This window comes from Trachemys scripta, chromosome 1 (assembly GCF_013100865.1).
Source record: "Trachemys scripta elegans isolate TJP31775 chromosome 1, CAS_Tse_1.0, whole genome shotgun sequence".
Lineage (NCBI taxonomy): Eukaryota > Metazoa > Chordata > Testudines > Emydidae > Trachemys > Trachemys scripta.
Window position 1 is genome coordinate 127,963,266 of NC_048298.1, and position 25,087 is coordinate 127,988,352.

Genomic DNA, 25,087 nt, shown 5'->3' on the forward strand with positions numbered 1-25,087 from the left:
GACTGTGGGGCAGCATGAGGGGAAGAATGAGAATGGGGCAGGAAACTGGAAGGGGTGGGGGAGGGAGACAGGATAGCAGGGTTGCCAACTCTAATATTTTCATCAGTCCCGTGATGGTTAAGTATTTTTATAACACCCCCCCCCCCCCCGCGCAATCTTATGAGAAGTTTCTGACAGCTTGGGACTTCTGGCTGTGCTGTAACAGATGCTGAAGTTCTAACTTCAGCCATTGGATGCTGGTGCTGGGAGTCCGAGCTGCAGGTGTTGGGCTGCAGCCCCGGCTGCTACTAGCAGAGATTGCTGTGCCACTTGCCACCTGTGCAAAATGGTGAAGCAGCAACTTGTGGGGAAGGACGAGGTTGGCCAGATGTCCCGATTTTATAGGAACAGTCCCAATATTTAGGGCTTTTTCCTATATAGGTGTCTATTACCCACCACCCTCTGTCCCAATTTTTCACACTTGCTATTTGGTTACCCTAGTCAGGGTTAGGGTGACCAGAGGTCCCGATTTTATAGGGACAGTCCCGATTTTTGGGTCTTTTTCTTATATAGGCTCCTATTACCCGCCACCCCCTGTCCCGATTTTTCACATTTGCCGTCCGGTCACACTAGTCAGGGTTACTAGAAAGACTGCGGGGCAGGGAGCTGGCTCAGGGTCAGCAGCTTGTACCTGCCCCCTCATTCCCCGCTTACTGCTGCAGTGTGGTGAAGAACAAGGTTTAGCAATTGAGGGGAATGAAGGAGAGAGAAGGGACCCAGGAGTGTATGCACCTCTTCAACCTGCAGCGAGTCAGCTCCAGCCCAGTTGTGCTTGTCTCCTTCCACCTCTTTGGCTGCTGGACTAAAAGGGCACGGACAGTGTCCTGAGAGGCACAGCCCAGAGTGTAAGGGGATGGAGCTGGCCCCTGATTGTTTTGAGGAGGGAGAAGGCAGGGGACGGTGGGAGGCTGTGTACATTGGAAGGAAAGGCTTGAGCAGGAGGCCGGGCCAGGGAAAGGAGCTGGCAGTGTCTCTCTTGGCAGAGAGAGCTACTCAGGGGACAACATCTAAGGAAAGATACCTGGCTAGGGGCCAGTGTCCAGGCAAGAAAGAGAGCAGCAGAGAGGCGGGGGATTGCTAGTGAAAGTTCCCTGGACAGGAGCAGAGGAGAGGCTTGGGAAGAATGCACAGGGACATAGGTGCTGGAACTAGGGGTGCCCCTGCACCCCCTGGCGTGAAGTGGTTTCCATCACATACAGGGTTTACTGTTTGTATAGTGGGGTTGCTGAGAGCCATTGAATCAAACCGTTCCAGCTCCCGGGCACAGGGATGCATTGGTCAGACATGAAAGGGAGACTGCCCCCCTTCTCCCCAGTGTATTTTCGGTATAATTCTGGTGATTTTCCTGAACTGCCCACAAACAAAAGATTGATTCCCCCTCCGTGATCACACAAACCCCGTGCAAGTGTGACTTTTTTTTTTCTTTAAAATCTCGACTTCAAAAAATGCAGCCGGTGTCCCCGGGTTGCCAATCCCGCTCGCCTCTCGCCTGGGGATGTAAGGGTTACAACCATAGAGCACAGCCCTCACCCATTGCCTACTGAGAAGCAGGAAGTATTTACAGGCAGGGGGACAGGACGGGGGAGGTTGGCGGACTTCAGAAATAAGGGACTTCCTATTCCCAGCAGTCCATTACCCTGGAGCCTGTTGTCTGCTCCTTGGGGCTGGGGGAGCATCTAGTAGCCAAAGTGCCTGAACCCCTGCTTCCAATGATCCCTCCCCCGCCCTTGCCAGAGAGCATAAGGGAATAAAATACACCTCTGTGCTGCCAGTGGGAGAGGTGAGTCAGGGATGGGGGAGCCTACCATAATGGGAGAGGGTGGAAATGCAGCTCCAGGGGAGGGGTGGGGGAGAGAAAACAACAGCTGAGAGGCAAGAAATTGCTGCCCGTGAGGCTGGGCTATGATGACTGAGAAAGGAAAGAAAAACCAGCCAGCTCCGAGACAGCAGCACACGGGGGTTTGTGCGGCTACAGCCCGGCAGAGTCCCCTTCCGCTGTCACAAAGGCTGGGGCTAAATAGCGGCATGTGGGTTGCCCCAGAGTCCCCTGGGGGATATGTTCTTGTTGTAGCCCCAAATGCTGTCAGTTAACTGTCTGCGGGAGAGAGGTAATTGGGGAGGCAGGGGAGAGGGCTAAATGCTGGTTTGGTGTATGTCCCTCTGGTAGGTGCCTTTCCCTGCAGATCACTGCTAAGCTCGATTGTTTTTATTGGTCTAGGAACGCTGATGTGAGGATCCCAAGATTCAGCCCCCTCCGCTTTTTCTGTGTCTCTTCCTCCTCTCTCTGTTTCTGCTCTGTGCCCTCAGCAGATCTTGCTCCCGTTTTTTATTGTCTCTGTCTCATCTCTCTACCTTCACCTCCCTCATCTTTGTCTTCACTATTCTACTTCTTCTCTTCCTTTTCCCTTCCTCACTTCCCTCGTCTTAAAATCGTTATGAGGATAGGCTCAGTGCTTTGTGCAAGTGAAAGGGTGTCGAGGGGGACCGAACACATCCCATGATACCAGTGAGTGGTGAATTGGGATTTATGAACAGGGGGAACTGTGGGAGCCAGTGTACAGTGTCCATGAAGGGAATTCTTTCCCATTCTTCTCAGAGCAGGAGATAAGAGATGTCAGGGAAGGCTGCTTCCAGTGTAGCTGCCTAAACACATTGTTTGTAGTCAGGGTATCTGCTTCATGAGCCTGGATTCTGTGGGACTGATACTTCTCTCACTTAGGCCAGTGTAAATCCAGGGCAACTCAGATTAAATCACTGGAATGACACTGGTGTAAATTAGAACAGAATCAGGCTTTTGCCCTCTTTCTCTGAGGGTCTGGGCTACTGGAGGAAATATGTGGGGAATGAAAGGGAGAGAGTGCAGGACAGTCACAGATGCAGATCAGGACTGAGGTTTGGTGCCAGAGCTCTGAGTCTATAGGAATAGCAAGGGGAGGCATAGGTCAGAAATGAAATGCTTTGGCAGAGCAGTGAAGAGAGGGAGAGCCCAGGACTGGAACAGCAGAGGGTGCTGTATGTCTGGATTCTCATTCTGTTCCAGCAGGTGATGGGAACATGAATGAAAATGAGGAGGAGGATCCTCAGCAGGAAGGTCCCAAGCCAGTGGAAGCCCCTGGGACATTATCAGACTTTTTCATAAGGGAAGCTTTTCCGAGTTCTGACCAGAACAAAGCCTGTGAGAGGCAGGAGATACATTCTCCAGAGGAGAGACAGGAAAAAGCTATTCGTTGTGAAAGAGGCTTCAGGAAACGCAAAGACACTATCGTTCACCAGAAAACTCTCCTGGGCGAGAAGCCTTACATTTGTATTGAATGTGGGCAGAGCTTCAACCGGAGCTCGGACCTTATCCGCCATCAGCGGATCCACACTGGTGAGAAACCCTATGTGTGCACCGAGTGCGGGAAAAGCTTCAGCCGGCGCTCGCACCTTATCCAGCACCAGAGAATCCACACGGGGGAGAGACCCTACCAATGCAAAGACTGTGGGAAGAGCTTCAGCCAGAGCACGCATCTCGTGCAGCACCAAAGGAACCACACCGGAGAGAGGCCCTATGTGTGTGCAAAATGTGGGAGGAACTTCTACCAGAACTCAGGGCTCATCAGACATGCCAACTTCCACACGGGTGAGAAGCCCTACAAATGCCCTGAGTGTGGGAAATGCTTCAGTGACAGCTCCAACCTCATCGCGCACCAGCGGCTGCACACAGGGGAGAAGCCCTACAAGTGCACGGACTGTGACAAATGTTTCAGTGAGAGCTCTAAGCTGATCATCCACCGCCGGACCCACACAGGAGAGAAGCCCTACATGTGTCCTGAGTGCGGAAAGAGCTTCAGCCAGAGATCTCACCTTGTCCAGCACCGCAGGACGCACACAGGAGAGAAACCCTACAAGTGCTCCGAGTGTGGGACGAGCTTCAGCGACAACTCCACCCTGATCCGGCACCGCAGGACGCACACTGGGGAGAAGCCCTTCAAATGTGCGCAGTGTGGGAAGAGCTTCAGCCGCAACTCGTACTTAGTGTCGCATCAGAGAGTGCACGTATGGTAGGGAGCAGCAGTGGCTCGGTCCCTGGGCAAGTATGGTGCCATGAAGGCACATGAAACATCTGCAGCAATTGGGAGTGTGGGTGACTAAATCAAAGAGGAGGGTGGAACACATTCCTGGGATGACAGGCAATGTTTGGGGTCACAGAGTGGTGGGAGCCAAGGAGCAGTGTGCTGGGACATGGATCAGTCTGGAATCTCAGACCTGGCAGGTGATGAAATGACAGGGTCAATTTTCCTGTTTGTTTTGGTTTGTTCCTTTTTAAATTATTTTATTTTGAAGTGAAGGTAAAAATGCCAAGCGGTAATTTGGCTCTGGGTCACATCTGCAGCTTATAAGATTGTGGCACACAACTTGCAGCCTACTGGTGACACCTCAGTTTTGCACAATTTAAGTTCTCCTCTCTGTACCTATATTAAGTTTGTAGCCCTTACAGTTGTGAAGAATGACTTCAGAATGTGACCCAACATAGTGCTAATAACTGCCTGCATCTGCAGGCAAATAAGCGGGAAACCACTCCAAGAGATGCCCTGCTCCTCTGTTTAGGGTGCTAACATTGAAGACTCACCATGAAACATTTAAATTGTAATATATTTGACCGTTTTACTGCTAGTTATTTTAGCAAAAGTATCAAGCTGATGTGTTTATCCAGTGTGGCTGGATATCCTAGAAATTAGGAATAGAGAAGACGTATTAGTTCTGTGATGTGCTTATTATTTCTGTAATTGGCTCCATGGCTTCACAATATCTCCAGAAGGGTGGAGTACTGGCGAGAGCCAATGGAGGGTCTGGGGGGCAGGAGAATAAAGAACTCCTGTGTGTGCTAAAGCTACGGAGCAGATCCAGGAGTCTGAGCAGTTGCTGGCCAAGAAAGCTTGTGAAAGGCTCATTCTGTAGCTAGCTCGGCAAAACTTGCCACTCTCTAAGGGATCAGAACTCTTTGGGAACTTGAAGCCACTTCTGGACTCTCAACAGATGACAAAATATTATTTAAATGTATTTTGAAATATTAAACTTTGACGGGAGCAGGGAACTTGCTTGCAACTCCTGGAGGAGCAGGGACCTTTGTTTCCCGCTGCTCGAGGAAGTGGAGGAACTTTGTGGAGTGGATGCCTTTCTTTGAAGCTGCAGGGGATCTAAGGCTTTTGCTTGCAACTGCAAGTATTTTCCATGGACAACTTCAGACCAATGGGTTTTTGGTTTTGACTTCCCAACAAATGCTCCAGAAATCTGACAGAGAGTCAGACAGATGCTGGATGGATCCAGAAATTCCAGGACTCATTTGCTCTACGTACTTTCAAAGGGCATACATGCTTTTCAATTTGCAGACTCAAAGATTAAGCCAAAGTTCAGCTAAAGTTGACTGACTTTTAATGGTCTGATCTTTTCACATCCAAATTTTATGAAGGAAACATACTGAACTTTGGTAAATGCCTGCTGCATGGCTGATCTGGCAGAGCTCTAGAATTCAGTGATGGGGGCTGCAGTTTGGGGTAGTTCCAGTGAATGGAACTTTTCTGTTATGAATCTGAATAAATCAAAACACTGCAGCCAATTATTGGACTTAAGCCAGCAACTCCTAATGCTTGAGACCAACTCAAAGGAAAACCTGGCATCGAGAATTTGGTCTCAGAGAAGCAATGGCACTTTCCTCACCGAAAACTCCTTCCCCTGCAGTCCTCCGAGCATATGTTGTCCTTCTATGTTCTTTGTACGGTGCTGTGTACATTTAACAGTGCTCTATAAATTAAAAATAACTGTGTGCATTTATTTCTGATTAAAATCTTTATGTAAACTTATTTAAAATTGTATGCAGATTCAGTGTAGTCTTAGGGCTCAGGGCCCATTGCCAGAGCTGCTAAGGTTGTTCACCACTCTTATGAAGACACTGTAATCAGTGTCTTTCGAATTTCCTTTGTGCCCCATACTAGATTTATTTCCCCTGTTCACTGCCACACAGCTGAAATCATTAGCTTCCCCACATCCTGTCCTTCCCATAGTGATATAGCTGTCGAAGGGTGATCTGGGCACTGCCATTTCTTTGCTCATGTAGCGGTTACAGTATATGTTCCTCTTCCAGCAGGACTTTAATCTCTACCGGGGGCACAGAGCCTCATAAGCGGAATGCAGGAGAGAGAGGTATGTGTAAATTTAAGAGGTCGCTGAGAGCTGGAAAGCCTGCTCCCAAACTGCTGGATATATGGACTCTTGCGGACAGGAGTGAAGCCTGTCTCCTCCCTAGTAGCTTCTTTACAATTTGTCTTCTCTCTCTGGATCATATTTAGCTACTATTGGAAAAACCTTGGTAAATGGTAAATTTTCTCATTTAAACAGAAATTCCATGGAGATTGTCTAATGTTCTGGCCATACACCATCCCAGGTATCGGTTCCTATCAGGTGCCTAGGTCCTCCTGTCAGTTTAATGGTGCTTTTTAGAATACTCTAGCTTCCTATTGTGCGACTGGTGCTTAGAAACCACAGTGATACCAAGGCACCTTAGAAGTACCTAAAACAGATTGATTAATGGATTAATAATGTCTCTGAAATAAAATCTCTCTTTCCAATACTTTCTGCTTTCCCATCTTTTTTCCCCCCCCTCTGAGTGAGATCTTGAACTCCCCAGTTTCATGGCCCCAGTAGGGACCAGATTTGGAAATGAATGGGTGTGACCTCTTCACAGCGAGATGGGTTTTGTCTAGCACAGCTGCCATGTAACCCATATAAAAACCTGGAGATGATGGGAATTCTTAGGATTTGTGTTCAGTTTCATCTAATCTATCTGTGTGGATCTAAGATAAAAGCCCAGAGCATGAAACAACCTACTCACTCCCTTACAGGAGTGGCCGAGTGGTGTAATCTCATTCTAGAATAACCCACTGTGAGATGAACGTGGCTACAACAGAGCTGAGGTCTGGGTAGGAGGGGTTATTCCCACAGTCCTGGCAGCTTGGTGGTTTGTGATCTGTTCTGTAATTCCTCCTTAGAATAGCAAATGTGACAGAGAGTGCTACAGCGAAGGCTGAAATGCACTTTCCATTATAACCCCATCTCTCATTATAGCTCATAACTTTGGCAAATTCCTTTTGGGCTGAAATTTTCTATGCTTGGTCTCAGGAGCCATCAATGAGGTGCGTGCATATAAAAAAACAAACCAACCCACCCCAATGGAACACACTGAGCCAGATGAATAGCTTCCCCTTTGCACCAACTAGGCTAGCCCAAAGGGGGCTGTAAGGCAGCAATAAACCACACCCAGTGAATATGCCCAGTGCATGGGGGTTCTGTGCCTCCTCTGCAGGAGTCCTTCTCCCTCCAGAGTAGAGGGCATCCAGGATGTGTCAGGGCATGTAAGAGGCAGAATGGAGGAGAGATGGAGCAGATCGAAGGCAGAGGGAGATGTAGCCAGGGGAAACTGGCCCTTTTCCCTGCTGTCACAAACCCTATAGGAACTTTTTTTTAAAAACAAAACACTGAAACAAGAAACTGCACACGCTTCTCCCTCTGGGGAGAGGATGAAGAACAAACACATGACATGTATTAGTCACACTGCTTAATGCATTGCTGGAAGGTGCTCAGATAACACAATGATGAGTGTGGCATAACAACCTGAATAGAACAGAAGTACAAATTGGAGCTGCCCTAGCTTACGCTGTGGGGCCTTTTTAAATTGTGTAAATAAAAGTACAGAGGGATTAAGTAATTTGCCTCAAGTCACACAATCTGGACTCTTAGGATCAGACCTAGTCAACTAGATCACAGTGCTAGTGCACCCCCATGGGCCAATGCAGGCAGTCATCAGTTACAGCAGCCCAAACTGGCCCTGGGGATCAAAAGTATGTAAAGGGGGTTCACAGTCACCTTTGCCCCTACCCCCTTGGATCCTGTGCAAAGCACAGCTCAGCGAGACCAGAGGGGCTGGTTCAATGTGTTCCATGGACCCAGGGCATGTCACTAAATCTCTGTTTTAGCCATCCCATGGCAATTCTGTGCTTCGCACACCACATAGGGCCCAGTGTCTGAAGCCACAAACGCAGAGCTGGTCAACCTCTCATCAGTCACTTCCTTCATTTTGTGCAACAGCGTGGAAGCAGAATGTTATTTATAGAAACTGTGCATGCACTGTGTAGCATCTGACTGGGGATGATGCTGCCGCACTGAGCCTTGCTTCCTGTCCAGGTTTCCTCCCACAAACTTGTCCCATTGGTTCCCCTGAAACATACAGTGTAAGTGGTCTAACCACAGGTACCCTTTTGCGTGTCATGCTTAGGAACTACCTTCCCACATGCCTCCTGAAGTCAATGAGTGACAGTTAAACAAATGTCAGTTTTGCATTGAGCTAAATAAGCTCCAGGGTACCTCTGTGAATCATTTGTCAGATGGGAAAACTGAGACCAGGGCCACACCCTGGGGCCCAGTACAGCTTGTTTGCTGCACTTCAACAGGGCAAAGCAGGCCAGCTTTAAGGGCAACTAAAAGGTCAACTGAGGATTCCCCTGCTGTAGAGGGATCTCCAGGTGGCATAGAACCAGTGTTGGGAGCATGAGGGCACTATCAGAACATGTTATGCCCCCATTGGCCAATGCAGGCAGTTATCAATTACAGCAGCTCAAAGTGGCCTCAGGGATCAAGAGCACGTAGAAGGGATTCACAGCCACCTTTGCCCCTACCCCAATTTAATAATGTGCCAGATCCTCTGGTTGGAAGTCTGGCTGAACTGGAGAGACTACCTGCAGGCAAGGGGATTGTAGAGGTAAGCCTTTCCCCAACAGCTCCTGCATAGAGGGGGGTGGGCTGGAAGGCATAGCCTCAGGGAAGAGGATGTGGCCACAGTGCTGCTGCACTCCGGCTATTGGCTGCTATTTTAGTTCCTGAAAGGCTGGTGCAGCACAGCACTGCATAAATTAGAGAAGCCCTGAGGCTGCTCTACCTTACACTGGGAGCCATGCAGATGCCTGGAAGAAATGAGAATAGAGGGAGATGCAAAGGTGACTGAAAACAGTTTTACACACATACATACACACATTCACACAGACGCCCCCCTCCCCCATTAGGGTTGCTAATTTTGGTTGGATGTATTCCTGGAGATTTCATCCCATGACATAATCTTTCATTAAAGATTAATCTTTAATTCCTGGAGACTCCAGACCAATCCTGGAGGGTTGGCAATGCTAACCCCCACCCACTTCTGCATCGAGTGTATCTCGTCTGAAATGGAGAATTGAGCCCAAAGCATGTACACTATATAAGTGCAGTAGACCATTATAACAGCAAGGCAGTAGCAGAGGTAGGAATAGAATTCAGTTTGGGGCTTCCAGCTCTACATCCACTTCTCTGTCAATATTACACATATTGGCATAATGAAATCTTGGTAATGTTTGCTTGGTTTTTAGGGCTTGATTTGTAATGACTGGTACCTAATACTGTATGAAGATGATTTGCGTGCGCAAATATCATAAATCCATTATGAGATATATGAGCAAGGGTCACGAGTGGGGGAAAAAAACTGGGGAAAAGCCCTGAATTCCTTTCCCTTAAGAGAGTAGAGATGCCCCATATCCCTCAATTCTCCAGGGAGTAGAGGAGATGTCCCCAGAAGACATTAGAGAGCCATGTCTTCCCCAAAGACAACTGCAAGTAGAGGGAACCTGTGGAGGAAGGGGGTTGTTTAGGGATGGAAGATTGCAGGTCTTTGTGAAGGGGATCTCTGTACAGTCCAACTTCTGAATGTGCATTTTCTGAGGGCCCAAACTTCGTGTGGGTTTAATAATTAAGATGTTTCTGTTAAAGAATAAGCTGAAATCAGCAGGAATGGCCACACAACCTTCTGGTCCGGGTCACCCAATATCTGGATGATTGTCCCTAGGAATTATTTTTGTAAGTATTATATTAGCAGTGTTATCATAGTACCTAGAGTTAAAAACCACACAGCTTCTAAATCCTCAATGTCCTAGAGAGGAGTAGGAAGTAGGGGTATGGTAAAATGTGCATTTCCTGATCCCAGCTTTCTATCCCTGATACCTATGTAGACACCTGGCACCAGATCAAGAATGGACAGCGATGACAAAAGGGATGACACCCCAGCCCCAGTGGAAAGGCCTGTTCTGGGCTCTGAGGTTATGTCTACATTGCAATTAAACACCCACCGCTAACACGTGTCAGGAGTACTGGGTTTACCATGGCACCAATGGTTCTGTGGCACCGGGCCCACGCTCAGAAGGGTCCCCTAACGCCCGCCTTCTCCCCTCCTGCAGTACTGCGAGAGGCCCGAGAGAGAGCAAGCAGCAGCACCCTGGCTACCAACCTCCCCAGCCCCACTTACTCCCCCACAGGCCGGCAGACTGCCAATCACCCCCGTCCCGGGATATACTGTACCAGGGCCCTGCTACATTCTATCGCCCGCACCGAGCCCAGAGACAGGCAACAACGCTCCAACTCTCATCCTCTGCCTGCAGGGATCCAGCCCGGAAGCCAAGAGCCCAAGGGATCCCGGGAGCTGTAGTTCCTTGGCCAGCTCCCTGCCTGGAGAGTCAGCCCTGGAGCAGGGAAGGAACTACATTTCCCAGCATTCCCTTGGCTACCGTGAACAGGAAAGGGAGGGGGAGGGAGTAGGGAAGCTGCCAGGGCTGGTGACCCTGGATGCACCGGCTTGCTGTGAATGGGGAGCAGGCTGCGAGAAGAGGGTGGTACTGTGACTGGGGAACATGTATGCACAAGAAGTAGAAGGCTTTGGCCCAGATATCACGCTCAGAAGACTTCCCCAGACTGGATTAGGGATGCTGGTGGCCTCAGCCGGCAGCCCCCAAAGAAGGAATTGGGTGGAATGAATGGACAATGTGCCTCTTCTGAAGCCTAGCAAGGGAGGTATGTGGACCCCACCAGGAGAAGTTAAAATAAGTAAGAGAGGGAAGGCTCTACTTGAGCAGCTTTAGGTACAGTACCAGGCACACAGGAGGATGTGACTCAATTTCCACCTCTGAGAGACAGAAGCAGAAATTGGCTTTTTCTTTCCAGATTTATCTAATATTCAGAAAGGGAATCTAGCACCTCCTTTCCAGATTTGAACGCCATCAAATTTCAGGAGCACTCAAGTTCAATTTGGGCCGCTCTCTGTTATTTCATTTCTCCCAAATCAAATACTGATCCACTGTAATTTGCTGTAGAAAAAGTAGGATAAAATTGAGCAACAAATCCTGACATCTTCCCAATGCTAACTAGGACCAGAATTGCTATTTTCAACAACCATTACCATTTTTTGTTTGTTTGTTTAAAAAGAAGGTGACAGTGACTTGCATTGGCAAGTTGTCCACAGAAACTAAGAGTGGAACAAAAGAACAGCAAAAGCACCTCAACTTTTCCTCATTATGTGGGACAGTCTTACAATATGGATCCAGATATCCTCTATTCACACAAACTGAAAATTGTTCCACTTTACTGCAATTCTGTAACCATGCAGGAACTGGTCCTGCGTTCTGTGCACATACAAAATTCCTACAGAATTCAGAAGTGCCTTGCTTTTGTAACCATACCACCTGATATTTTCAAACCTTGTAAGGTAAGCAGGTTTGCATTTAATAATTGGGTGGGAGGCCTCTCAGAAAAAGTTAAGTGCTGCAGGAGGTGTTGATTGTTCACTAGGTAATGTGAGTCCCTCCTGTTTACAATAGTAAACCAGTGCAGCATAGTGTTTAGAATGCACTGTACTCCTAGGCCTGGTCTACACTAACCCCCCAATTCGAAGTAAGGTACGCAACTTCAGCTACGTGAATAATGTAGCTGAAGTCGACGTACCTTAGTTCGAACTTATCGTGGTCCAGACGCGGCAGGCAGGCTCCCCCGTCGACTCCACGTACTCCTCTCGCCGAGCAGGATTACTGGAGTCGATGGGGAGCACTTCTGGGTTCGATTTATCGCGTCCAGACAAGACGCGATAAATCAAACCCAGAAGTTCGATTGCCTGCCGCCGAACCAGAGCGTAAGTATAGACAAGCCCCTAGAGTCTAGAATTAGTCCCTTTGCTTCTATACACAGCCTATTAAAGACAATGAAAAGACTCCCACTGACTTCAACAGGCTTTGGGTGGAACTGCTTATACATGGGGTAACTCAACTGTCTTCACAGGGTCCCAGTCCCACAGCAGGGGGGATGGTGTGAGCTTGTTGCAGAACTGCTGCTCAGGAATGGGGAATCTCCTGGTGCCCCAGCCTCGGAAATCATCCAGGCTGCACCTTCTTCACTATGTGTTAGCTGTTGGGTGCATAGGAATTGGGGGCCCCTGCTGCAGGTGATGGGCATCTCAGATACTTAAAGCCTTGACCTGGAGTAGGGAAGCACCTAACTGCAGAGTCTACAGCTGCCTAAGTCCAGCGCTGAGGATTGAGAGTCCCTAGTGCTACCGTTGCAAGGTTCGAGCGTGCTCAGTCTTGGAATTGCCACCCCTCCCGCAGCTAGTAGGTGCACCTGTCGAAGGCTGGACGCTGGCAATTGGCCCCATGGCTGTAGCCAGAGAAGCTACAGGTGGCTCTGTGACTACTGGGGGCCATTAAGGCAGGAGCAGATAAAGAAACTGGAGTTAACATCAAGGAACAGAGGTCACCAGTAGGAAAGGAATGTCATGGGGAGCAAGGAAAGCGGAAACAGGTCCGGTTTGCAGGGGGAGAATAGGACCAGCTGTCTGGGGAGCACATCCAAGGTAGAAAGGAAACAAGCATGTGGAGAGGTGGTGCTGACTAGGTAGTGGAATAGCATGTAAATGGGAGCAGAGGGAAAATGAAGGCTGGTGACTGCAGGTTCCCAGGGCCTAAGTGCTCACTGAGCCAGGGTTGGAGAAATGATGTTTGCAAGTGGCTTGCTCAAATAGCAGGATGGGTGCTGGCGGAGGAATTTGTCACACTTGATCAGGTATCTGCTGGCTGTGGAACTTTATTGATCTGAGGCCAGGACCATATACAGTGGCTGGTGAAATAGTGTGGTACTGGAGATATGGCTATAGAATGCCTGAATGAGGAAGGAGATAAATCTGTGGGGAGTTACCCTGATCATCATGAAAGTTCTGCTCACTGTGGACACTGGTAGACCCACATGGGTACAGCTCAATGAGAGAAACTCGGGGCTGCAGAAGCTGTGTATGGCAATACACATAGTTAAGCAGAGGTGTGTGATCAAAATGAAAAAAATTTCTGAGATTCAGTACTGGGTATACTATGGTGCTGCCACACCAAGCCCACACTCAGAAGGGGCCCATAGTAACTACATGGGGGCACACAAGTATGTTTGGCGCTGGGCCCACAAAAAGGTTAATCCGGCCCTGTATGTCAGCTGACAGGGGCTTGGGCTACATGACTGTTTAATTGCAGTGTAGATGTTCAGGCTCAGGCTGGAACCTGGGCTCTGATTCCTGGGGACAGGGGAAGAGAGAAACGGGCTGGTCCCAGAGCCAGGCTCCAACCTGAGCATCTACACCACAATTAAACTGCCCCATAGCCTGAGCCCGCTGACATGGGCTGGCCACAGGTGTTTGATTGCAATATAGACATACCCTAAGGTTTCTGTACCCAGCTCTGACCAACACCATCTCCCACATTTTGGTAACACGCTAATAAAGCGGTTCAGTTATAATCTGTACGTTCCTGCTTGGAGCACACAGCGCACAAGGGATGAATCCCCATCTCCAGTGATACTCTCCTAATTCTCCCACCAGGGTATTGATGGGCAAGGTTTCATTTATTATCAGCCATGCCAGAACAGGGAAAGAAGAAAGGGGTGAAAAGGGGTGACAGATGACAGACACACACAGCAAAGGAGTGGTGCAGGGAAAAAGAAGGAAATGACGGATGTTTGTAATAATTCATCTCACCAAGCATAAACTGTGGACAGAAAAGAAAAGGTGGAGGAAACCCAGGAACAGCACACGAGCGAAAGGGAAGTGGAATCTTTGCAGCTGCAATGCAACAGGGTCCCCTGCGAAAGAGCTGCCGGAAATGCAGTATGGGGGAATACAAGCGAGTCTGGTGTAGCTACATAGGTGACATTTTATATAAGAACAGTGGTGGGGGACAGAGAGTGTGTCCCACCCCCCCAATAGCTAACAAGGAGAGGTAGGAAGGTGATTCCTTCTGAATAATTAAAACAAACATATATCTCCTTCCTTTAGCTTGAAACGATTAGATCAGTTTTCATGGGATAACATTCTCTCTGGCCAAACATCTGCCTACTTAGACAGTGCCCGTCACTGTAATAGGACACACAAAAGAAGAAGGTCCTCATAGTAGACGTCATGGTGCCATTTGAAAATAGGTCATCGGCCTTCCAAGAGGCCCAAGCAGGGAAGGCGTTGAAGTACACCCTGCTGGCCGACACCCTGAGAGTCCAGGGCTACGAGCTCTAGCTACACACCCTGATCGTGGGAGTCCTGGGCTCATGGGACCTCCACAACGAGCCGGTACTGAAAGCGTGCGGAGTCAGTCGATGCTACGCCCGGTTCATGAGACAGCTCCTGGTGTCCAACACCATTAGGTGGTCCAGAGCCATCTATATGGAACACATCATGGGACACCGCCAGTACCAGGTCAAGTAACCAAGACCGCTGACCAGGGAAATAACCCACTTCTTTCCCTGACGCACCCCACCCATGTACTTATTCGCTACACTGATACTGACTTGGACTCTAAATACATTCCATGAGTGGCGTACCTGAGCCCACTTATCCAGTGATGCTTTAAAAACTCCCACACCCCAATCTGGATCTATGCTGGTTGTATGAATCTTGTGATCCTTGTAACCGATACCTATAATCCCTCATAACTCAAGCCTGACCCCAAATGTACAGTACCTCCCCTCTTAACTTGTGTATATTTAATTTTAAACATTAACTTTAATAAATTTTAAATCTGAAAATAGAAAATCCCAACAATCTCTCTCTTCCTTCCCCATTGGTAGGAGAAATAGCTTGATGCGTTTAGAGTATGTTGTTTGCAGGGCTGCTCCAGACACCAGCAAAGGAAGCAGGTGCTTGGGGCGGCACAGCCGGGTCTTTGGTGGCAGGTCCTTCAGTCCCTCTCAGAGCGAAGGGCCCGCCGCCGAATTGCCACTGAAGAATGAAGCAGCGCGGCTGAGCTGCTGCTGAAGTGCCGCAGATCGGGGCTTCTTCCACCCCCCCAGCCTCCCCGCTTTGGGCAGCAAAAACGTGGAGCCGGCCTGGTTGGTTGTTGTGGGTGCACACTGCTGTGAAGAGTTAGGGAGGGTAAGCTAGTTCAGAGGTAAGTTTTGCTTTCAATTCTGAATGCAGCAAGGTCCACTGTAATTCTTGTCTCTTGGGGGGAGTGAGGGCTGTAGTTTGGCCACAGTGCATGTTCTGTCTTCTGCCCCTCCTATTGGTTGAGAGCTGCTTAGCTCCCATGGAATATAGCTGTCAGGGGTGGTCTTACTCACACAGAGAGACATGACCCCCCAGGTAGTACAGCCAGCCATATGGAAACCTGGAGAGTCAGGACAGAGCCTATATTCTAGGGGGAGCTAGCAGAGGGCACTGAGGGAAGATGTGTTGCTAAGTTTTGTTTCAGGTCAGACTTGTGCGTTACCACCATGCCCCGTTGGTCACTCATTTCTGAACTTTGATCCCACACAATGAACTTGCCTGAGGAGGAATAATATGAGGAAGCCAGCACACAGCTACTACTGCATCAGCCCCATCAGACTTTTACATGCAGAAGCGACTAACGAAGGAGCCACAGCAGTAGCTCTGTTGTGGTAGTTGAAGAGAGGGAGCTGGAGGGTGGGGAAGTAGTGTGTATGTGTATTTCCTGCTCCTTCACTTATTTCCTCCCTCCCCAAAAATGATGTACTTTGTATATTGAGATTAATTCCCTCTCCCACTTACCCCAGGGGACCCTGCCCATCCACTCCCCCACCCTTCTTTGTCCCACTCCCCCTTCCTGCACTTCCTACCCCCAGCTCTCCTCTCCCTCCCCCTATCTTTTGACCCTCCCTCAAACAGAGAAAACACCACATGGGCATTTCACAATCATCTTGTTCTCTTGCTGTGGGTTCCAGGGTAGCAGTTCCAATGTAGCCGCCGTCCATAGTGACTGAAAGCCATTACCCAGCTGGCCACTTGCTTGGTTGCCCTTGTGAGAGGGGTGGGTGGTTTCAGGCTAGATCCAACTGGATGGGTGACCTCACCACAAACCTACCCCATTACTGCTGGCCCCTTTGTTGGCAGCTTCACTGGAGAAGAAAAGGATGAGTGGGCTATACAGGCCGAACTAACTTCAGTACTGAAGATGTTCCCTGCAGGGCAAACGCTGAAGCATGTTAGTGGAGAATGGCACAGTAAGTGTGGGAAGTGCTTCCCTCCCATGATTTTTTCTTCTTGTTTTCAGATTCCTAGAACAATCAGTGACTGGTTCCAGTCATGCTCTTCTGTATCAGATATGGACTGGATACAGAGCTTGCTTATAGACATGCCAGGTGTCTTCATCATAAGATTCTTTAATGCTCTGCCAATTATGGCTCACGTTAGTTTAGACTGTTTTATATACAGTGCCACCTAGTGGTGGAACAGTACATTACAGTTTAACATTCCATTACAGTCATTATCAGGGGGTAGCCGTGTTAGTCTGTATCTACAAAAACAACAAGGAGTCTGGTGGCACCTTAAAGACTAACAGATTTATTTGGGCATAAGCTTTCGTGAGTAAAAACCTCTCTTAAGCTTATGCCCAAATAAATCTGTTAGTCTTTAAGGTGCCACCGGACTCCTTGTTGTCATTACAGTCATTTTCACTGCTAGCACTAAATAGGATTTCTTAGTTTACATTTTAATTAATACATTGAAATTAATCTGAAAGAGGGGGAATAAATGCTTCTGTCTAACTCTCAAGAAAGGTGTACATTTTATGGACATTTTCAAAAGGTATTTCGGCAGGACCGTCCCTAAACCAAATGGCACCCCAGGCAAGGAGCATCTGCGGAACACATACCCAGACACCTCATTTGTTAACTTTTGAAATCCTCATTTTTATTGCATTTGTAGCCCATTTCGTGAGTTTGATGTACAATTTTCATGTAGGATTTATCCTTGTCAGATGATAAATTTGCACACTAGAAATGTTAAATCTGTATTTGTTCATGCCATATATAAACAAATTTTAAAAATTTCCTTTAAGATTAATCCACATACAGAATACTTGAGAAGTTTTACTTTAAACATTCTATTTTCCCTTTTGTCACTAACAAAAACAGCACCCTGAGCGTGGTGCCTCCCAGTGGTTGCCTGGGTCATCTGCCCCTAAATTCGACCCTGTATTTAGGTACCTAAAGTTGCAGATAGATAGCTAGGTGCCAAATTCCTATTCATTTCAATGGGGGAGTGGGCGGGGGAGGGGAGAAAATAAAAAATATCTAACTCTTATATAACAATCTTCATCAGTAAGATGCCAGAGAACTTTAAAATGGGAATAATGATGCTGACTTCCTTTGTAATGATGGGGAAATTGAGGCACAGAGCAATTAAAGTGACTTACCCAAGATCACCCAGCAGGCCAGTAGAAGAGCTAGGAATAGAATCCAGGTATCTTGAGTGTGGTGCTTTATCTACTAGGCAACAGTGCCTCCCTCTCAGTGCCAAGTTAGGTACCTAGACACTTTTGAAAATCCCACTGGTGCCTATCTGCATCTTTAATAAGATACCTAGCTCTTAAATAGCTCTCAGTAGAGCTCAAAGCATTTTTAAAAAGGAGGGCAGTGCCATTCCATTTTTTACAGATTAGGCACAAAGAGGTGGTGAAGGGACTTGTCTACAGCCACCTAGTGGGTCATACCTTCAAAAGTCTGGCAGCTTGGGAGAAGGGAAATCCTTCTGTCTTGCAGAATCTGGGGAGCAGCGTACTTCTGTTACTGGCAGACTGTGTGGGAAGTGTCTTGGTTTTGCAAAGAGAAGAGTTGAATCCTTCTGTTTGTTGTAGGCCCTGTGAGAAAGGAAGAAAACCCATATGGACCCAATTCTTAATAGCCTTTGGACTCATGCAAAGAGGTTGTGAAAGGGCAGCATTCTGATTTGGGAGCACTTTACACAGAATTGAATATATAGGTCTTAGGCCTTGATGCTGCAAGTTACTGCATGCAGATGGACCCTTGTGCTGCACAAAGGCCCACCGACTTCAGTGGGGTCAGCCCATGTGGATATTACAGAATCGGGGCCTAATTTTGCCTTGCCTGCTCACTTGTTTGCCTAGCTGTAAGTCTGAATCAGCATATTTCCATCTCAGTTTTGACATTTCATCCTAGACTAAGCCTGTGAAGACAGAAAACTAGCATATGATCTGGCCCTTTTGACTGACAAAGGGTAATTGGTAAATATGGTGCCAATGGACATGTGTGTCAAGACCATGGTTTGAGGGCAAACACAAAGAAAATGAAGTTGCACTAGTAGGGAAGATGGAAGAGCTGTTGATTGAAATTTTAGGAGAGAAGCTGAATCAGAAGAATGAATATGTACTTGGGAAGGACACTTAGCGCCATCCGAAAGATCTGGAGAACTGAAAAGAAGAATCCAACACGTAAGGGTGGCAATGAAAGAGGTGGCAGGAGTACTGTGGGACTAGCAATTAAGTAACAAGCTGAAATGAAAAAAAGTTTGTTTGTGTCCCTGCCTGCTCTATGGTTTGGACTAAAATAAATTAAAACCCCTCTTTTATTCTGGAATAGAGCATCCACACATGGAGCTATTCTGGAATAGCTCTAGCAGAATAGTTGAATTCCACAATAGCTATTCTAGTCAATAGCCCCATGTAGACAAGCCCCTAAAGAATTATTATAATAATTTGCATTGAAATAGCAACCAAAAGACTAATCAGGTTCAGGGTCCCATTGTGCCAATTACTGTATAAACACATAAGACATCTCCTGCCCTGAGGAGCTCCTGTCTAAGAATCAACGATTAGATGATTGCTGGGAGCATGTGTGGCAGTTGCCTAATGGCAAGCTAATTAGAAATTAAGGGACTGGCTTGAGTATTGCGGAATAGAAGGATTGTAATAAGTGTGGACACAAATCAGTTCAAAATTTGGCACATCGTGTTTTAAAGATCTGAAGAGGTAGAAAAGAATTGGGTGCTTGTCCTTTTTTGATGATGGATAAAAGAAAATATCTGCTTATTTTTTCCACATTAAAAATTCAAGGGGTTAGATTTTTTTTTTTAGAGCTGGGAGGGGAGAAGAAGGTGGTGGTACTCTAAACTCTGCCTAGCACAGTCACCAGAGTTAGATGCCTCTAAAGTGGATTGTGCATGCCACCTGGCTGTCCCTCATTGAGGCTTCACTAGGCTCATGGGCTCTGCTAGGATCTTTGGACTTAGCACCACTTGTAAGTCTCCCAAATACCACTCACAAAATTAAATGTCACTTATAGTAATTTGTGCAAATCTGTGACTGCCCCCCCTTCTCACATGAGAAATGAGATCATCATCAATCATCACTGCCAAGCATCACTAGGCATCTAAATCAAGCCCTAATGGTCAATAGTCAGTTACAGCTCTTAACCCTCTCATTCCAGGATCTATGCAGACCCACATAGGCCTTTTCCAGACTAGAGGTATGTCTACACTAGTATTCTTAACCAATGTAGTTAATATCTTTTATGAAGCCTAATCTGGACATTCCATAAGTGTTTGTTCCAGGCTACTTTTGTGATCTGGAACAAATGTTCATGAAGTGTCCAGTTCACAAATTGTCCAGACTAGAGTGAGGTACCATTTTTTCTGCTGGAGTTTTTTTGCTTTTTTTTTTTTGTGGTTGTGGTGGTGGGGGGGGGGGGTTAAAATGAGGGTGAGGAGGAAGCAGCACCAATTCAGCAACACTGAAACTTTGCAAATGGTGTGTCCACTTTACTGAACTGCATCAGTTAAAAACTAAAGATTCTGAACAAAAGTATTTTGTTGTGACTTTTCAAAGTGAAACATTTTAAGAGAAAATTTGAAAACACTTATTTCAAACTGAAAAGGCAATTTAAAAAAGTTTAATAGTCAAAAATCAAATAGTTTATTTGACCCAGAACAATTCCTTCCTCCCCCACATCTTCAGAATTCCCAGCCAAAAACCAGCAAGCGATTATATTGTCCAGATTACCATCTTTGTAAAGGCTAGTTACCTTGGATTAGTTGGCAACCAATAAATTGAAAAAAATTCTACAAAGTCTTAAGAAACATCTCAAGGGTTCATTTGCTTTCAAATGCAAGCAGAGGTTCTGGAGACCAGACAGCATCCTATTATCACATCCAGACCCTAAGAAATTCACACCCTGCTTGCCTTAGGACACTCTGAGCCAGTCTATACTTGGGAAGATTAATAAGCATTCTTCTGCCCTGGCATGCCTGTACCATAACAACAGCTGTAGGAGATATAATCTGGACGAGGCACTGAGTGATCTAGGCTTGCAGGCTGTCTGCAGCTCCAGCGTGGAGGGGATCTTATTCCCCAGCTCTAAAGGGGTATTAAGAATATACTGACCTTTTAAGATCACATTCTCTTGGTCTTCCAGGCCCATGTCAGCTACTTTTATCCTTGTATTGCAGTCTTCCTAAGGGCCCAACAACATGGTCCTAAGAAAGTCCAGTTTCACATAGCTATTTCCTAGCACTCTCACCCCCATGGCATTTCTGGGTCTGTGCCTTAGGCAGCACTAGCACCCAGTAGAAGCACTCTCTTTATGTAGTCCCCTCCAGCTGCTACCACTTTCTGCCAAAGCTGCAGCCTTTTATCCCAGCTATTGCTCCTCAAATAATTAGCCACAAGTGGGGAAGTAGCAGGTCTATCCATTAACCCCTTTATGGCTGTTGCAGCATAGGGTCTATACACCTCATCACAGCTAGGGTTGCCAATTTTGGTTGGATGCATTCCTGAAGGTTCCATCACAAGACATACTATTTAATTAAAAGATTAATCTTTAATTCCTGGAGACTCCAGGACAATCCTGGAGGGTTGGCAACCATATATCACACACAGATAACTGGTTTCTCAAGGCACATGTGAGAGCTCCAGAGCCATGTGTGTTCTAGAATGGTTGTGGCCACGGACAATCAAGCTTTCTTCATTTTAATCCATGGCTCCCTTATGCTCAGTTAATTTTTTCAAGAATACTGTATTTTGCTAAAAGGGGCTTGTGCAGTGAGTGTACAGATTGGTCTGGCTGCCAAATGCAGATACTCATTGGAGCAGTAACAGACTTCAAGCCTATGCTGATTCACCCCATTGCTTATCTGGGGTGCCTGAAATATGGATCCCAGGATTTGTGTCCAATTGTGCTGGGCTGTCAATGAATTGATTTGGGCAACAGAGTGGATTTGGAAGTACCAGGACTGTATCCTGAGCCTGGTTGGGGCTTTTTCCTTATCTGGGACCAGAAGTAGAGGGAGTATTGGTAGGGAGGGTAACTCAGAGGGTCCCCACCCTTCAGGGTCAATGCTACTGACCCTCCTAGGGCCTGGGGTTGGAGGCTGATGGAGTGGGGGGGCCTAAGCTCCCCTACCACTACCCCATGGCTGAGTGGATGCTACCCACTGGGCCACCCAGCCCACTAAGGACTCTACTACACAGCTACATAGCCCAAATTGGCCTGTACCTATATTATAATCCTGATCAAGCCCTGTGCACGTTAGGCAGATGTGTGCCTATCTTCCTCCCTTTTGTGGGTTGCTCTGGGGTTTGGGGCTAGAGTGAGGCAGCAGTGCGCATGCTTAGAGGCAGAAACATGGGCATGTAGGGAACTTTTACTGCAAAAACGTATGTGCCTAGCAAATTTAGGCGCCTACAGGGTCAGGCAGCAGCCAAGTGGGGCATTTGTGGCTCACAGTGACGTCTAAAAACAGGACTTAAGTGCCTAAGTCCATAAGGGCCTAAGTATCTTTGTGGATCTAGGCCTGCATGCCTAGCTAGACACACTTCTTCCCTGACAAGAGGCTGGCCTGAATACTAAAGTTTGAGCCTGCCTTCCAACCCTCTGAGGTACATGACAGACAGTGTATATGGGCATCTGCCTGAGCATAGTCATGAGTTTCTGTATGTCCCTCTGCTTTCTACAGCGCTTGCATGCATGTCTAAGGAGGAAGAATGGCTTTGTGTTTTGTGTCTTTGTCAATGTACAGACATAATACGTATCCAGAATTATTCTACTCCCCTCCTACCCCAGTACCAGGCACATGCTCACAATAAGACTGGCTTCATCCTGAAAAGGGAGCACTGGTCTTTCAAGGCTTAGGAAGCGATTCTCCATTCTGACGCGGTGTACTGTTTAGGAACTGGCAGGTGGCATAATAAGTGTGCACCATGAGTCCCTATGTAGGGAAGTTGTGATAGCCTCTAAAGGAGAGGCAACACATCTCTCCTCATTGAACATCTTCCCATCAGTTTTGGATTACAAGTCCACGTCAACGAGGAACAGCTGTGAGTTTAACCTCACAAGGCCATGTTGTAATTTACTTACTCATGCTGAGTAGTATCTTACTCCACAAATACTCCCTCTGGAGTCAGTAGGACTATTTATGGAGAAAGCTGTAGCCCAATATGAGTAAAGGTGTCAGAATCTGGTCTATGGTCTTTGTAAGTACTCCATGATTTGTTTTCTAAAGTGTGATATCACCTGCTTTTCTTCCTGTGATCAGGAATTACAATATCCAAACCTGATGTGATCCCTTGTATGGAACAAGGGGAAGAGACTTGTTTTCCAAATCTCCAGGTCTCTGTGGATAAGGTGATCCTGAGAGGTTTCTCTACAGGTGAGGAATGAGCATAAGCAATCTAAAACAATTAGAATATAAATAAGAAGATGGAATTTCAGAAAAGCCATCATGAAACCTTCAGATTCTGTCTCAAATAATATAGTCCTCTCTTGTTCCAATTGCCATCACATCCTTGTTGCAGATGTCACTGAGGGCTTTCCATCAATACTGATTGACTTCCTTCCCTCTACCTCTCTTAATATTCAAATGGGATTTATAAGCACAATTTGTCCCCTTCTGGTACTCTGATCAAGGATTATGAAGATTTGGCTCCTGACTATTTATCTCTCTTATCTTATTCTGACTTGGGGTTGTGATTTTGAAGTTTACCTATTCCACACTTGTATGTGTCCCAAGTACACAAATCATGTGCGTATTTTCTTTTTATTCCCGAAGATGAGGCGTTCTTGATGGAGAGGCTTCTGCTGGATTCTCCTTCTCATAAAGGACCTGAGCCAGTGGAAACACAAGAGACGTTGTTGGAAAGATCCAACAATCATATTTCCCGAACTTCTGACTGGGGAAAAGCCTGCGACAGTGAGTGCACGTCAGAAAGTGAGAGGAATACCCCTCACCAGGAAATAAGTTTCAAGAACCTCAAAGAAATGACTCTTTGCTAGAAATCCCCCATAGGAGAGAGGCTGGGCACATGGCGCAAATGTGGGGAAAACATCAGTCAGAGCTCGGAGCTTAGTCAACATCAGAGAACCCACATGTTAAATATACTGAGTGTGGGAAAAGCTTCCAGGAGAGTCCCCCACCCCCTTACAACTCATCAGAGACTCCACAGAGGAGAGACACCCTACAGAGGTAAGGTGTGTGGGAAAAGCTTCAGTGCCAACACGGACCTCGTTAACCACCAGAGAACCCATGCAGGAGAGAGACGCTACCAGTGTGCTAAGTGCGGGAAAGGCTTTGGTCGGTGTTCTCATTTTATCAAGCACCAGAGAACCCACTCGGGAGAGAAACCCTACACTTGTAAGGAGTGTGGGAAAAGCTTTATCCAGAGCTCAGACCTCCTGAGACACCAGATAACTCACAAGTGTGAGAGACCCTATAAATGCCCCCCAGTGCGGGAAAAGCTTCAGCCAGAGCTCACACCTTGTTAGGTACCAGAGAATCCACAAAGGGGAAAGCCCCAACAGATGTACACAGCATGGGGAAAGCCTCCGAAACAAAGCGCTTCTGTTATTGCATCTGAGTCTCCACGTTGAGTAGAAATCAGGGGGGCAGCTGCATTTTTAGATGCATCAGTCACTCTTCCAATTAACAAAATACATTTTCTGGAGCATTGAGCATTGGAGGGAGAGCAAACATGTTCCTGAGGTTACTGCTCATTTGGGGATTGGGTGTTCTGAACATTGGCTAGTAAGAACTCGAAGCATGAGGGAGGGTGGAGCTGTCATACTAAAAGACTGGATGCTTGTAGAGGGAGTGGTAAGAAGTAAAGTGAAGAGAAAGCAGAGAACAGACACTGGATGATCAGTCAAGTTGTGGGGAGTGATTCTGAACAGGAGACTAGCAGGGAGAGGAGTTTAGGGGGTAATTGACTAGAGACTGGGAGGGATAAGAGGGTTTTTTTTTTTCTTCTCTTATGTATTTATAGTACTGACAGAGAAGACACAGGAGCCAGTAACCTGAAGTCAACCCGTGAAGCATTAAAACCTTTGGGTTTCTTTATTGTGCAAATTAAGTTACATTGATTCTGGAAGGCAGACTCAGACACTCTGCAAAGTATACAGAGAGAATAGCCTCTTGTAATCACAGGTGTACAAAGACTAATAAAACAGCCCAGACGTTGTTTAATCACACAGAACACAAATTAAGTCTGCTTATTCCTGCCTGTAGAGGGGCCTAGAAGGTTCTGAAGCTAATAAATGCATTTGAGAGAAGTGTGTCATTTCAATAGTCTAGCTGCAGGAGCAAATAGATTCTGAATATTTCACTGGATCACAGTAAAACTCCAGTTTGCTTTAACTATGGATTTATCCATTCTCCTGGCAAAGGTTGCTTTAAAATGGAATAAAAGAGGGGATCTATTACAGGACAGCTGAAAGCCTGGGGGGTATGAAATGCAGCAATCAATGGTGTAAAAATATAGTATATTGAATAACACTATCACCTTGCTCTTACATAATGCTTTTCATAAGTAGGTCTCAAAGCGCTTGACAGATGGGAAAACTGAGGCACAGGGAGCTGAAATAAATAGAACCATTCACTCCTAAGTGTGTTAAT

The 25,087-nt window shown here is 46.9% G+C and overlaps 2 protein-coding genes across 4 annotated transcripts; both read left to right on the top strand.

The window, feature by feature from the left end:
* Positions 1–1,588: 1,588 nt before the first annotated feature.
* Positions 1,589–6,649, top strand: LOC117884365 (zinc finger protein 239-like). 3 transcript variants are annotated; one of them, XM_034784721.1, is made up of 2 exons: positions 1,589–1,819; positions 2,258–6,649. In XM_034784721.1, the coding sequence occupies exon 2, from the start codon at positions 3,094–3,096 to the stop codon at positions 4,084–4,086; it is 993 nt and encodes a 330-aa protein (XP_034640612.1). In that variant the 5' UTR covers positions 1,589–1,819; positions 2,258–3,093; the 3' UTR covers positions 4,087–6,649. The 3 variants fall into 3 exon arrangements, with proteins under 3 accessions (XP_034640612.1, XP_034640603.1, XP_034640622.1); XM_034784712.1 differs by having other exon boundaries at positions 1,590–1,819; positions 3,080–6,649; XM_034784731.1 differs by having other exon boundaries at positions 1,590–1,819; positions 3,083–6,649.
* Positions 6,650–23,565: 16,916 nt separating this feature from the next.
* LOC117872103 (zinc finger protein 436-like) lies at positions 23,566–24,880 on the top strand. Its single transcript, XM_034760228.1, is given in 2 exon segments — positions 23,566–23,916; positions 23,918–24,880. Coding segments are annotated over 2 exon segments (504 nt in total). The 3' UTR covers positions 24,071–24,880.
* Positions 24,881–25,087: the final 207 nt, after the last annotated feature.